General features: G+C 44.2%; 1 protein-coding gene across 1 annotated transcript in view; it reads left to right on the top strand.

The window, feature by feature from the left end:
- The window catches only part of LOC134573644 (sodium- and chloride-dependent neutral and basic amino acid transporter B(0+)-like), a 48,976-nt gene that overhangs the window by 15,314 nt on the left and 20,512 nt on the right, over positions 1–13,150 (top strand). Inside the window, exon 5 of the mRNA XM_063433430.1 lies at positions 5,099–5,222. Within this exon, the coding sequence (XP_063289500.1) occupies positions 5,099–5,222 (124 nt within the window). The remainder of the gene's footprint in view (positions 1–5,098; positions 5,223–13,150) is intronic.

Below are 13,150 nucleotides of genomic sequence, written 5' to 3'. Positions count from 1 at the left end.
TGACCTGTGTGGAGGTAAAGAATCGGCATTCTTCTTGTCGAATACTGCCTTTAAGTCTTGGTACAGGAACGGTATCTGCTTTTCTGTGGACAGAGTAGGACTACCATGTGTGTTAATATTAGCCAATGGAGAAACCTTGCGTAAACACCTCTCCTGGCAGTTCTGGCCCCACGAGAGTATCTCCCCTAATTCCCAATCGATAATAGGGTTATGTCTCTTCAACCAAGGATACCCCAGAACTATGGGAACAGAAGGGGACGAAATGAGCATAAGAGATAAATTCTCCACATGTAGGATACCAACATTTAAGTTAATGGGTATGGTCTCAGGAAAGATAACAGGGTCCAGTAGTGGTCTACCATCTATGGCCTCAACGGCCAAGGGTGTCTCCCTTAACTGGGATGGGAAATTGTATTTAGTGGCAAAGGCTTGGTCGATAAAATTCTCAGCAGCTCCGGAGTCTATCAACGCCATAGCCTTTACTACTTCCTTCTCCCAAGTTAAGGAAACTGGTAGCAGAAGCCTGTGATCTTTATAATTAGGAGTAGAGGACAAAATAGAAACACCCAAGGCCTGTCCTCTAGAGAAACTTAGGTGCGAGCGTTTCCCGGGCGGTTAGAACAGTTCGAGAGTAAATGACCTCTGGCTCCACAATACATACATAACCCCTCCCTTCTCCTGTGCTGTCTCTCCTCCTCAGAGAGGCGGGTATAACCTATCTGCATAGGTTCAGGAAGCAGCGAGACCGTGGAGTCAGGGCTGGGAAATGCGGGGGTTAACCTAAAGGAAGGTCTCCGGTTCCTCTCTCGAGTGTTCTGTCTCTCTCTTAAACGTTCATCTATACGAGAAATGAATGAAATTAAATCCTCTAGATTTTCAGGAAGTTCTCTAGTAGCAACCTCGTCAAGGATTACATCTGATAACCCATTCAAAAATACATCCATATACGCCTGCTCATTCCACTTGACCTCTGACGCCAGAGACCTGAACTCTAGTGCATAATCCACAAGTGTTCGGTTCTCCTGTCTCAGGCGCAACAGTGATCTGGCTGCATTAACCTTTCTACCTGGAGGGTCAAACGTTCTTCTAAAAGCAGCTACAAATGCGTTATAGTTATATACTAACGGGTTATCGTTCTCCCATAGTGGGTTGGCCCATCTCAGAGCCTTCTCAATGAGTAAGGTGATAATAAATCCTACCTTTGCCCTATCTGTAGGATAGGAGCGAGGTTGCAATTCAAAGTGGATGCTAATTTGGTTTAAAAAACCACAACATTTCTCAGGAGCCCCACCATAACGTACTGGTGGGGTAATGCGAGAAGAAGCACCTACTGTGGCTACCTCTAGGCCTGAACTTACAGGAGAGATAGGAGTAGTACGTATCTCCTCTGGTGGGTTATTGGCACGAGATAATAACGCCTGTAGCGCTAGCGCCATCTGATCCATTCTGTGATCCATGGCTTCAAACCTAGGATCAGGAGAAGCAAGCTGACTGTTTGTACTTGCAGGATCCATTGGCCCTGTCGTAATGTCAGGATCGGGACAGGGATCCAACACGCAGAGTACAAACAGTAGCCAGATACGTATACCGGACCTTAGAATGGCCGGACTAACGTAAGTAGTACAGTAGAGAATGGTCAAAGACAAGCCGAGGTCGAGGGTAACAGAAGACAGGTAAGCGAGAGACAAGCCGAATCAAGGGTAACAGAGATAAGCAGAGTAGAGCAAACAAGCCGGGTCAAAACCAAAAGGGATAACTAGAATACACGAGCACTGAGTGACTAGAGCAAGCTAGAACCACGACAGGGCAATGAGCTAAGGAAAGAAGCACTGTTAAATGCCCTGTTCAGATAAGTAAACACGCCTCCGAGGCGTCCTGATTGGTCCTGAAGCAATTGAGTGACAGGTCGTTCCGGGTTGGCGTCCTGACGTCGACTTCCGGACGTCATGCTATAAAAGGGAGTCACTCCCTCGCGGCCGGCTTTGCATGACCGGATAAACCGCGAGGAAGGGGGAAATCAGACCGTCCGGATGGATGAACGACTAAGTCTCTACCTCTTTCGGAGGTAGAGACCTCAGGTACCCTGACAACATGACACCAGGGAGGGAAAATGGCTAATTGGGCCCAAGTTGAACATTCTCACTTAGGGGTATACTCACTTTTGTTGCCAACAGTTTAGACATTAATGTGTGCTCCCCCAGCCCGACGAGGTTCCATACGAACAAGGTTATTTGTTTGTGCCACTAGCCCCCTATACAGGAGGTTTAGCTGTGGCATATTCCATGGCAGTTCGAACTCGGGATCTGAGTGTTGAGGTCTCTTCTCTCCTATTTCTTCCTTACCTCCACCACCATCTTCCCAGGACTTGTGGACCGCAGTAGCAGGATAAGACTACACTTCGGAGTTTATCTGTGGGGGCCCCCCATGGAGGGTGTTGTGAGTACAAGTCATTCATACTCAGCTGTGCTTCACCAGTATTTTGTCATTTAGATCACCTATGTATTCATTGTATTATTTATCCTAGTGAATTACTCTAGTTCAGCATTTCCCAATTGGTGTTCCGCCAAAATTGGGGTTCCACCAAAATTTTCAACAAAAAATAAATGGCCACAGGCAGCGAGGGATCAGTGGGCAGTGATCTCCCTGTTCAGCTCATGCACACAGCAGTGATGCTGGAGACGGAATATGATGTCACTCTGGCTCCGGCATCACTAAGAGTTGCACGAGGTAGCTGAGAAGGCAGATCACTGCTCCCTCGCCGCCCCACTGGACCCCAGGGACTGCACGCTCAGCCCAGCAGCCCCACTGGACCCCAGGGACCGCACGCTCAGCCCAGCAGCCCCAATGGGACATAGACACTCCATGCCAGCACTCCCAAAGGTAGTGGGCTGGGTGGAGTAAAATAAAAAAACTTTAAAAAAAAATGTATGTGTGACTGTTAGGGAGTTTGTATGTGTATGTGTGTCTGTCAAATAGTATATGTGTGTTTGTCAGTGAGAGAGTATGTGTGCTTGTCAGTGAGAATCTATGTGGGCTTGTCATTGAGAGTGTATATGGGTTTGTATGTGTGTCTGTAAAAGAGTATGTGTGTTTGTCTGTGAGAGTGTATGTGTGTCTGTAAAAGAGTATGTGTGTCAGTGTGTGTATCTGTGTCAAGGTTTGTGTATGTGTCCCCGTGTGTATCTAAGTGTGTATGTCAGTATGTTTGTGTGTGTGCCAGTGTGTTTGTATGTGCCTATGTGTGTGTGTGTGTGTGTGTGTGTGTCAGTGTGTGTATATGACACTGTGTATATGTGTCTGTGTGTGTATCTGAGTGTGTGTGTATTTGTGAGTCAAGGTGTGTGTGTCTGTGTGTCAGTGTGTATCTGTGTGCCACTATGCGCTAGTGTGTGTGTGTGTGTATCTGTGATATATATATATATATATATATATATATATATATATATACACACACAGAGAGAGAGTAATAACTGACACAGAGATACACACACTGTCACATACAAACACAAATATACACACCTTGACACACACCGGCACATACAAACACAGATACACACACTTTGACACATAGATACAGACACCTTGATACACAGATACATACACACACAGATACACACTGTGTGTAAAGATGTGTGTATCTGTGTCAGTCTGTGTATCTGTGTGCATCTGTATGTCAGATTCATACACACTGGCACATACAAACACAGATACACACACCTTGATACACAGACCCATATAAACACAGATACACAAACACACACACATACATACTGTGTGTCAATGTGTGTGTATCTGTGTTCCACTATATGCATGTGTGTGTATCTGTGTGTCAGATACATACACACACACACAGATACACATTGACACACAGATACACACTCTGGCACATACAAGAACAGATGCACACACCTTGACACACAGACACACACCAGCACATACAAAAAACGGCCCAATTTTATTTATATTTTCCCGAGGGGGTGAGGGGAATTGGGGTTCCACGATGTTGATACACTATGTCAAAGGGTTCCAAGGAAAAAATCAATTGGGAACTTCTGCTCTAGTTGTTACAGTATATCAACTGTGTATCCATATCTCATAGGTGATTTACTACTTATATTTGTCTCATAATTTAGTACCTGCGAATATTTTTAGTTTGCATACTTTTTATAATTCTGTTCCTGCTGGATTGGCTATTAAATCATTTTAATTATTTTGGTGCGCTCATTATTATTTATTTGTTATATATTCAAGTCGCTCTACATTTTAGTGATTCTGCCCAGCTTTAATTTATTTTGTATCTACTAACTTGTTGTTGTAGTTGTTGTAGACAGTAACGGTTGTCAATTTCCATATCCCCATAACAGTTTGGGAGTAAGTAATCTATCTTTAGCGCTACACACTTCCACTAATTTGACACCTGTTTGTTAAAATAGTGCTTTTCTTTAGTAATGGCTGTGTGTTGAGTTACTTTGAGGGGACAGATAATGTACACTGTTATTTACACTTACTACTTTACATTGTAGCAGAGTGTCATTTCTTCAGTGTTGTCACATGAAAAGATATAATAAAATATTTACGAAAATGTGAGGGGTGTACTCACTTTTGTCAGATGCTGTACATATCACACTCAAACAACCAACACAATCACACTTAGCCAAGCCCCACACAGGATTACACTGAGCCAACACCCGCACAATCACACTCAGCTCCCACACAAATCACACTCAGGTGTATTACTTAAGGAGAGCAAGAATATGTGATTCTAGCACTGGGGACCATGTGATTCCTAGTTACGCTCCTAATTGTGAGGAAATCTGGAGTAGGTAAAGGTGCCTACGGCAGATTGGAGAAGATGCTGGAGGTGCCCAGGACATCTGTGTTTCTACACCTGCAGACAGCATTGTATAATAAATATTACAGATTTTACAATATCTTGCAATTGTTACATTTGCATATAATCTGTTTATTGTGAATCTTTAAAGTTAGGTATGGTGTAATTTAGGGACTCGTGTGGAAATTGTGTACTTTGTGGTTAAGATACAGTTAAAAATGTTTATTTGCAATACCTGGCTAATGAATAAAACAATATTTTTTTTAGACATATGCAATGTAACAATGGGAGATGGATCAATTGCATTGCTGAATAGATCAGTGTTAAACGGGACCAATCTCTCCTGCATAGTTGATGAATCAATGGAATTACCAAGTAAACAATATTGGGAGTAAGTATGACATTTATGGGTGAACAAAATGTCCAGACGTAAAAGTACACTCCACTGTCCAATATAAAAAATAAAAAAACACTATGTCATAGATATACTCCCAATGTCCAGAGTTTATCTAAAAACAGCTCCCTAAACCCTTCATAGCATAAACTTGGATAAACAGATTATAATTGTATTGCTAACACTAGATCAATAAGTAACTAGGAAGGAATAAGAGGGATAAGTAGCTGGGGAAGGGATAGTCAGCATTGATATAGAAGTGGGTACGTATATGATTTAAATTCATGGCTCTCAGATTTTTTTTTTCAGATGTTTAATGCTATTACGATTTGATAGTGTAGGACGCACCTCAGAGGTGTGCCTTGACATGGCAGGTGAGCTTACACTAAAATCCTGGTGCACAAGTGATATTTAAAAAAAAAAAAAAAAAATTGTTTATGATTATAAGTATCTCCTTTCTTTTTTCTTTTTTTTTTGTCGTTCGTTATTTTATTTGTGCATTGAAGTTACAGTCATGATTGTAATGCCACAACAGCAGGTACAAGCTGAATCAACCAGTACATAACAATTGTAGATTATGCTAACGTAGTGTACCTATAATCTTAATTTTAATAATGACAGGAGGCGAGTATTTTGCATAACTTTCTTTACTTTATGCCTCCAGCAGCACAAGTCAATCAGAAAACTTTAAACCAATCAGTAACAGGCATCACATTCATATATAAAGCCCTGACAGTCACATGAATTCCTCTTTCTTTGATGCGAAAACAGTCCATTATAACGTCAGGGCATTCAAATAACAGTCTTGAGTAACGTGTAGAACATAATTTGGAACATGACTTGAAAAAACCTTCCAGCTTTATCTTGATCTTTATCTTTATGATGGTTACTCTGAAAAGAACAGAAATACGTGAAAGGTGGTGGAACCCAACTGATGTCCACATTAAAAAAACAGTACTATATGCATCTATATTTATATTACGTTAAAAAATTGTAACATTAAACAACCATGGTTTACTATAATAATCGCCACGGCTGTAACATCCGTCAACTATATAAGCATCCCATAAATATACTGGAATATCCAAAATCTTATAATTAAACTGAAAATGATAACCAGAAAATTAGAATTGCCCAGAGTATAGGGAGGGAAACAGGGAGGGAAAATACTCGCCTCCTGTCATTATTAAAATTAAGATAGGTACACTACGTTAGCATAATCTACAATTTTATCACATGACAGGAGGCTTCGTATTTTGCATTTTTAAAGCTGTGGTATGATCGAAAGGATGCGTGTGCGGTTGACGAAATAAATATACGGAAGTTGTCTCGCCGTGTCCAATTCGCCGCCTGTAAAAAATATAGAGGCCCCTCGTGAAGGCCTGAGAAGCAGCCGTGCCTCGTACCGAATGAGTACCTAAAGCACGTCTCCTCCCCCGTTAACGATGACAACCAGTGAACCCATCTAGACGGAGTGTTCATGGTAACTGGCTTGTATGGTTGTTATAAACCCCACCGATGTCTTAATGTGTCAATCTAAGTGTTGTCGGGATCTCCATATAACCAAACACCGCTATAACTGCACAAAGACTGGGAAAAAACGCCGGGAACAGGGTAAAACACGGACGCGAAAAAGATTTAGTTCTACGAGAACCGTAGAGGTCCTTCCTTCAGGTGATACCGAAAAACCATATACGTCGAACTCCAGAAGATCTGATATCCGACGAAAAACCAACATAATGTGATTATGACTGACGGCGGGATAGGTTCGTGTTATCTGACTAGTTCCGAAACAAACCCAATCAAAGTCTCACAACAGTGATACTTTAACTCATGGTTTTGGACCGTATGCTACCCCGCGGAAAAACGGTCTATCAAAGGTTCTTGATCAACCGGAGTGTCGTGAATCGTACTATGCGCTGTCGAAATTACGGAACGTATCCCGTTAATGGAGCGGTGGAATCGTTCCGATCGGCCCGTCGTGAAAATTTATGGGCAAGATTCAATATCGAGGTAGATAGGGGTAATAAAAAGGATCATAGTCCCTTTCCATACCCCCGTGACTTCCAAGTGTTCCATGTGGATAAATCATTTTGGGGAATACCTGTTGTCCATGAGTCCCATGACTCTAGTTGGTTGCGATAGTCCCTTGACATAACCGTCTCCCTTGGAAGGCACCAATCCACCAACACTAGCCGCTCCTGCGTTAACAATCGATGATGTTCTCCCTTTGATCTGCCCGAAGGCAAGTTAAAACTGAAGAAGCAGAGGATGATCCCAATTAAAGACAATCATTCTAGAAGTCCCGCTTAGCTCCTTTACCTCTGTAACGAGTACTATCGAAGTCCTTGCCGTTCTGATCCCAATTTCGTAGGTGTGCCCGGATCTCATGCAGTGAGCTTTCAGCCGATGTCTGGCCCGTCGGTGAAGTGGTCCTGGGAAGTAGTCAAGGTACTATGGAGCCTTTCCGTCATATCCGTCGAATTTCCTTACGAAAGTCGTTATCGCTGATGTGGGGAAAGGTGCAATCCGTCCAATGTGGCATCTATTCCGAAGTAGAGATATTTAGTTACTCGGAACTGGAATCGAACCGACTCCGCTCTGATCACTATGAATCCCAACAATTCCAGGAACTGTGACAATAAATCTCGTTTGTCTACGCAGTTAGGAATTGGGCTTGCCAAGGGTCAGCAAGTGCTACGGCGGATACCCTTTGCTTTTCAGTGCGTCCTGACCAGCTTCCAAAACTTCTTGAGGGACTATGTGAGCCAGTAGGTAAGTGTCCTTTCAAATCTAACCTTGCAAAAAAACCTTTTCGAGGAGTAGGTCTCCTAATAGATGTATACCTTCCTTCTTGAGATGTCGATACGTCCCCAAAACCATTGGGTTGGCCTATGTTGATGACGGTGAGAGTCTCCTGTCTTCTTCTTTACTACTTTACGTGGACCTCGGTCTGATCGGGGCTTGGATATCCCTGTAGTGACACCGAGCTCACTGTTGAGGATTATCTTGTTCGTTCCTAGATGACATGGGTATTCCATCCTGAGCTTGTTTCGTACTTCTTTTCCCCGAGGCCGGAGGTTTGCAAGGTATGCCTGGTGCTTCGGCAAAACCCCTTTTCGGATGATCCTGGGTGTCTGGTGGTACGCGAGTCAACCGAGGTTTTCCAGTGTGCCAAAAGAAACTTTTCTTGCCAGGCGGGTTCTGACTTTTCCTCTTCCGATCGAGACTCTCCTTTCTCTTATGATCTCCAGAGAAGGGGAAGAATGGAGTCCTCATACCCTGATGAAGGGGTCTGAGATGTTCAATGTGCAGGACGTTCTTAGAGACGGTTCCGCTAAGTCGGGGTGTTCTCTTTCCCCTTTGGGGAAGTCGCGTTGGGCCCTTCCCATGGTGTTTAGGTGGTAAGATGTCCGAATTGTTAGCCAGCCTCTTGGAGAGGGCTTCTTCCCCCGGAGCTGCCCTGGCGGCTTAATCTTCACCTGGAAATTTGGTCGGTGAATTGAGGGAAATCTGACCTGTTGGTTCACACCCTTTCGGTCTGTGGAGTCAGGATTGTACAACAGTACGCTTATTGCCCCTCAGTGTGTCTCTGTGTATAACCGGGGTCACCCAGCATTTCGATTAATCGGTACCACTTTCGCAGGATCTGGGTAGTGGTCTGAGAATGAGGACACCCTCCGTAGGACCGGGACGTACCCTGGTATGGGAGACGTGAAAGTCTCCCTATGTATAATCTAATGGTTCATCCTTATATGTCCTAGAGTTGTGGAGTTTGGCGTTATAGTGAGTTCTCCTTCTCGGTTAAGGGAAGGGCGTACGGGTCCTCCAATTGGGGTGTAGAGGTGTCGGAACACATGCATGTAGTGTGCCCTGGTCTGTGCATCCAATGCCAGAGCGTATTCTGAAGATAGAAGCCCTGGACAAGGGCGCGGTGGTCACCCCTTCGTACCTGTGCCACTAGCACCGGGTAAGACTATCCTGGGGTCATGTTGGGACCCTCTTCCGGTCTGTGGGATACCAAGACAGGTGTCAGGAACGGTAATACACTTATTGCCACTAGTGGGTCTCCACATACCGCTGGGGTTCTCCGGGAACTGTTTCCATCAGTACCATTTAGCGATTTCCTGGAGTGGTCTGAGGAGGGGGTTGCCCTCAATAAGACCGGGCTGAACGGTCAGGAATGTCTGGGCGTAAGCCCATATGGGGAGGTACGGTAGTCTCCAAATTATCCATTGGGTCACCCTTATTGGGTATAGTACTGTGGAGCTTTGGCAGCACCGTGAGCTCTCCTTTCTTGGTGCTGTCGACATACATGTATCCATTGTGTTCCGATCTGGCATACAGTAACAGATCGTACTCCGTGGTTATCAGCCCGCCCTAGGGCGTGGGGATTAGACCCCAATATCCATATGTCCTTAGCCCTTCCGGGTCTTGTTTGGGTTCTCTGACTTCCTGAGGTATGTCTTGCCAGACCTCCTCCTCCGAGGGAGAGTCCTCTGCCCTCCGTTCGTCTATGATTTCTAAGGACGATGGAGATAATGGTTCCTCATCCCCTGATGAGGGTCTTGTGGAGTGTCTGACACAATGGTAGTATGATTTTTTCCCGTCTGTGGGGAGACAGAGTATACGTCAGTGCGTATGTGTCTACACAATGGCTTCCACGTACAACTGGGGGGCACCCAGGTACCAAGTAATCAGTACCACTAGGAGTTTGACTAGTGGTCTGAAGAGGGGTCACCCTCTTATCGACCGGGGTGAACGGTCTTTAATGTTGGGACGGAGCCCGGTAATGGTCGGGACGAAGCCCGGTAATGGTCGGGATGGAGCCCGGTAATGGTCGGGACGGAGCCCGTTAATGGTCGGGACGGAGCCCGGTAATGGTCGGGACGTAAGCCCGGTAATGTGAGGTATCGAAGACCTCAGTACGCTTTTGTAAGGAGTCACCCTTGTGTATGGAATTTTGTGGAAATTTCGCCATTGTGGATTGTGCGTACTTCGTTATAAGCCCTTGATTGGGCGTGGTGGTCACCCTTGTACAACAAATTGTTGTTGTTGATTGTTTGTTTGTAGTGATTTCTGGGTAGTTATTCAGTGCTTTGTAACAATCATCATTGCCTTCTGAGTATTCATCTAATTGGGCAGTGCAGCCTGAGCCTGATGGGAGTTGTTCCTGGTTTGGTGTAATACAATCCCAACGGTGAGTTACCTGCAGTGGTCCTTTAGCACAGGGCTGTAGGAGTTAACTGCAGTGAGGAGTGTGCTTAGCCTGATGGGAGTTGTTCCTGGTTTGGTGCAATACCATCCTCACAGTAAGTTATCTGCAGTGGCCCTTTAGCACAGAGTTGCAGGGGTTAACTGCAGTGAGAAGAGTGCTTAGCCTGATGGGAGTTGTTCCTGGTTTGGTGTAATACCATCCTACTGGTAATTTATCTGTAGTGGCCCTTTAGCACAGAGTTGCAGGGGTTAACTGCAGTGAGAAGAGTGCTTAGCCTGATGGGAGTTGTTCCTGGTGTGGTGTAATACCATCCTACTGGTAAGTTATCTGCAGTGGCCCTTTAGCACTGAGTGGCAGGGATTAACTGCAGAGAGGAGTGTGTTTAGTTACACATTATATTATGTGAGCATGAAGGATTAATTCAAATAATAGGATAAACAACAAAACTTCTCAGTGTACATGACAGAATATTTTGTCAGCTTCAGTGTAAAGCAATCATAATTTTTTGCTCTTTCAAACAAGTGGTGTACCTGTGATGGCACACATACTGTAATACTTTAATGGCACATAAAAACGTTAATAGAAGCAGAAAATCTGTGCCAGTTCGTGGGAATCCCGAACTGGCGAAACTAAGATGGCCGCCGAGGATCTCGCGGTATCGCGAGATCCAAGATGGGCGCCGTTCGCGCGCAAATTTGCCGCGCAGTCCGCGACCGCGGCCCGCAATTGCGGTCCGACGGACTCGGTCTGCACCCCCTCGCGCCCCCCTACCCACCCCTCGGTACCCTGGGACCCTTAGAGGAGCCTGGTGGTCCCGCGCGATCACGGTAAAATGCCGCGAATCGCGAGGGACAAACAGGCAAGCAAGCAGACAGTAACAGATCCCAGCAGGGGAAACACAGTGGGAGAAAACCCACCTAACAGTCCAGGGAGAAGGATGGATTTAGTAGGGGAAATAGAGGAGGCAGATGAAAAGGGAGGCCCCAGACAGGGGGAAGAAAAGAAAAGGTACAATACCAAAACAAGTTAAAGGGACCACAAGATCAATATGCATTATATATAGAAAAACAGTTGAGAGCTTAATACTCTGACCTGTGCCTTGGCTGGAAGCAGCAAAGAAAGAGGGAATCATGTGGCTGTCAGGGCTTTATATATGGATGTGATGCCTGTTACTGATTGGTTTAAAGTTTTCTGATTGACTTGTGCTGCTGGAGGCATAAAGTAAAGAAAGTTATGCAAAATACAAAGCCTCCTGTCATGTGATAAAATCAAGACTATGGTATGTGATAAAACTGCACATTTTTTGATATTAGAGAGAAGAACAGGCTAGGTATGCATGGCGGAACAACAGTAGTCAAGAGACTCAAACGACACCCATTGTAGGATGGATACTGTCCCTCTGATAATGGTGGCACAATTTGTCCACCATGGTAGCCATAAGAGGCCCGCTGGTACTTGTGGGATCATGTTGGTACTCAGCCACCATAGCACAGGTAGAAGTTGCCAGGATATCCCTCACTGGAAAGAGGAGTGTGAAGGGGAGACATCCAAATAAGTATGCTGCATACAACTGAGAGGTCGGCTTTCTTCCTCGTGCTGTCTGAGATTAGGCCTCTGGTACGCACCAGGTGTATTCCTAGTAAAATCCGCTGATCTCAGTCTAGAACACAATAAAGCAGTGGTCACCTCCTCTCTCCTGAGTATGTCTGAAGCCGATATTTAGGGCTGATATCAATAGTTTCAGCTATTTAAGAGCAAATCAACATGGAGCTGACAAGATGTGCAACTGGTCTGCATGGCTGCAAGGCTCCGCTCCCGTCCCCACCCCGCCCAGTTACTTCTTCTTAATGAACCTATGAGCAGATTTTGAAAATGAATTTTGCATTTTTTTATTTCAACACGTATTTTTATTTATTCTGAATTTTTCACGAAGCTGGTAATTTTGGGGGGAGTTTACTAGGAAATTGCAAATTGAAAGCTAAAATAGCAGAATCAGAAGTCTCCAGTTCAGCTTTTGGGCCTCAATAGAACACATCGCACCAGCATGAGTGCGTTGTTTTGGCCTCATAGTCCTGCTGTATTTTCTCCCCATTTAAATCTTTTTTTGTTCTCTTTGTATAAAAATAAAAAGGTTTTGAAGTATTCTTCATCATATCCCTAAACCTTCAGCCCTGGGCTGTCTTTTTATAAGGCAACTTCCCTATTAGATATATTCGGAGAAATCCGCGTGGTTTTTCTTGACTCCATCCCCACAGTCAATCACTGCCCTTTCAGTATGTTTATATTATTTCAAAGTAATGCTGAAAAGGAAATGAGACAATTAATAAGAGGAGAAATGATATTAACAACACAGCTCCGAAGTACTGAAAATACATTTAATAAGGAGGCTTCTTTGCAAATTGAGGTACAGGCTATCCTGCAAAATGATGCAAAACACTTTTCCTGATTTAGCAAAACCAATTAATATCAAAACAATACATCATGAATTTAATGCCAAATTCTAATACGTTATGTTGGTGCCCAGACTATGACTATGAAATTTGCAGTTCCCTTTTAAATTACTGGCAAGTCATGGTTTATTAATTATCCTGCGAGTGTTTGTAAAATCACATACATATCCATTTATGCTATAAAAAATATACAAGGTGATACAGCTGATTATGTGATTAGTTATGCTTATTAGCAAGTAGGTAGAACCCTACAGAGC

Source organism: Pelobates fuscus, chromosome 9 (assembly GCF_036172605.1).
Source record: "Pelobates fuscus isolate aPelFus1 chromosome 9, aPelFus1.pri, whole genome shotgun sequence".
NCBI lineage: Eukaryota > Metazoa > Chordata > Amphibia > Anura > Pelobatidae > Pelobates > Pelobates fuscus.
This window is presented reverse-complemented; position numbering and strand designations above follow the sequence as displayed.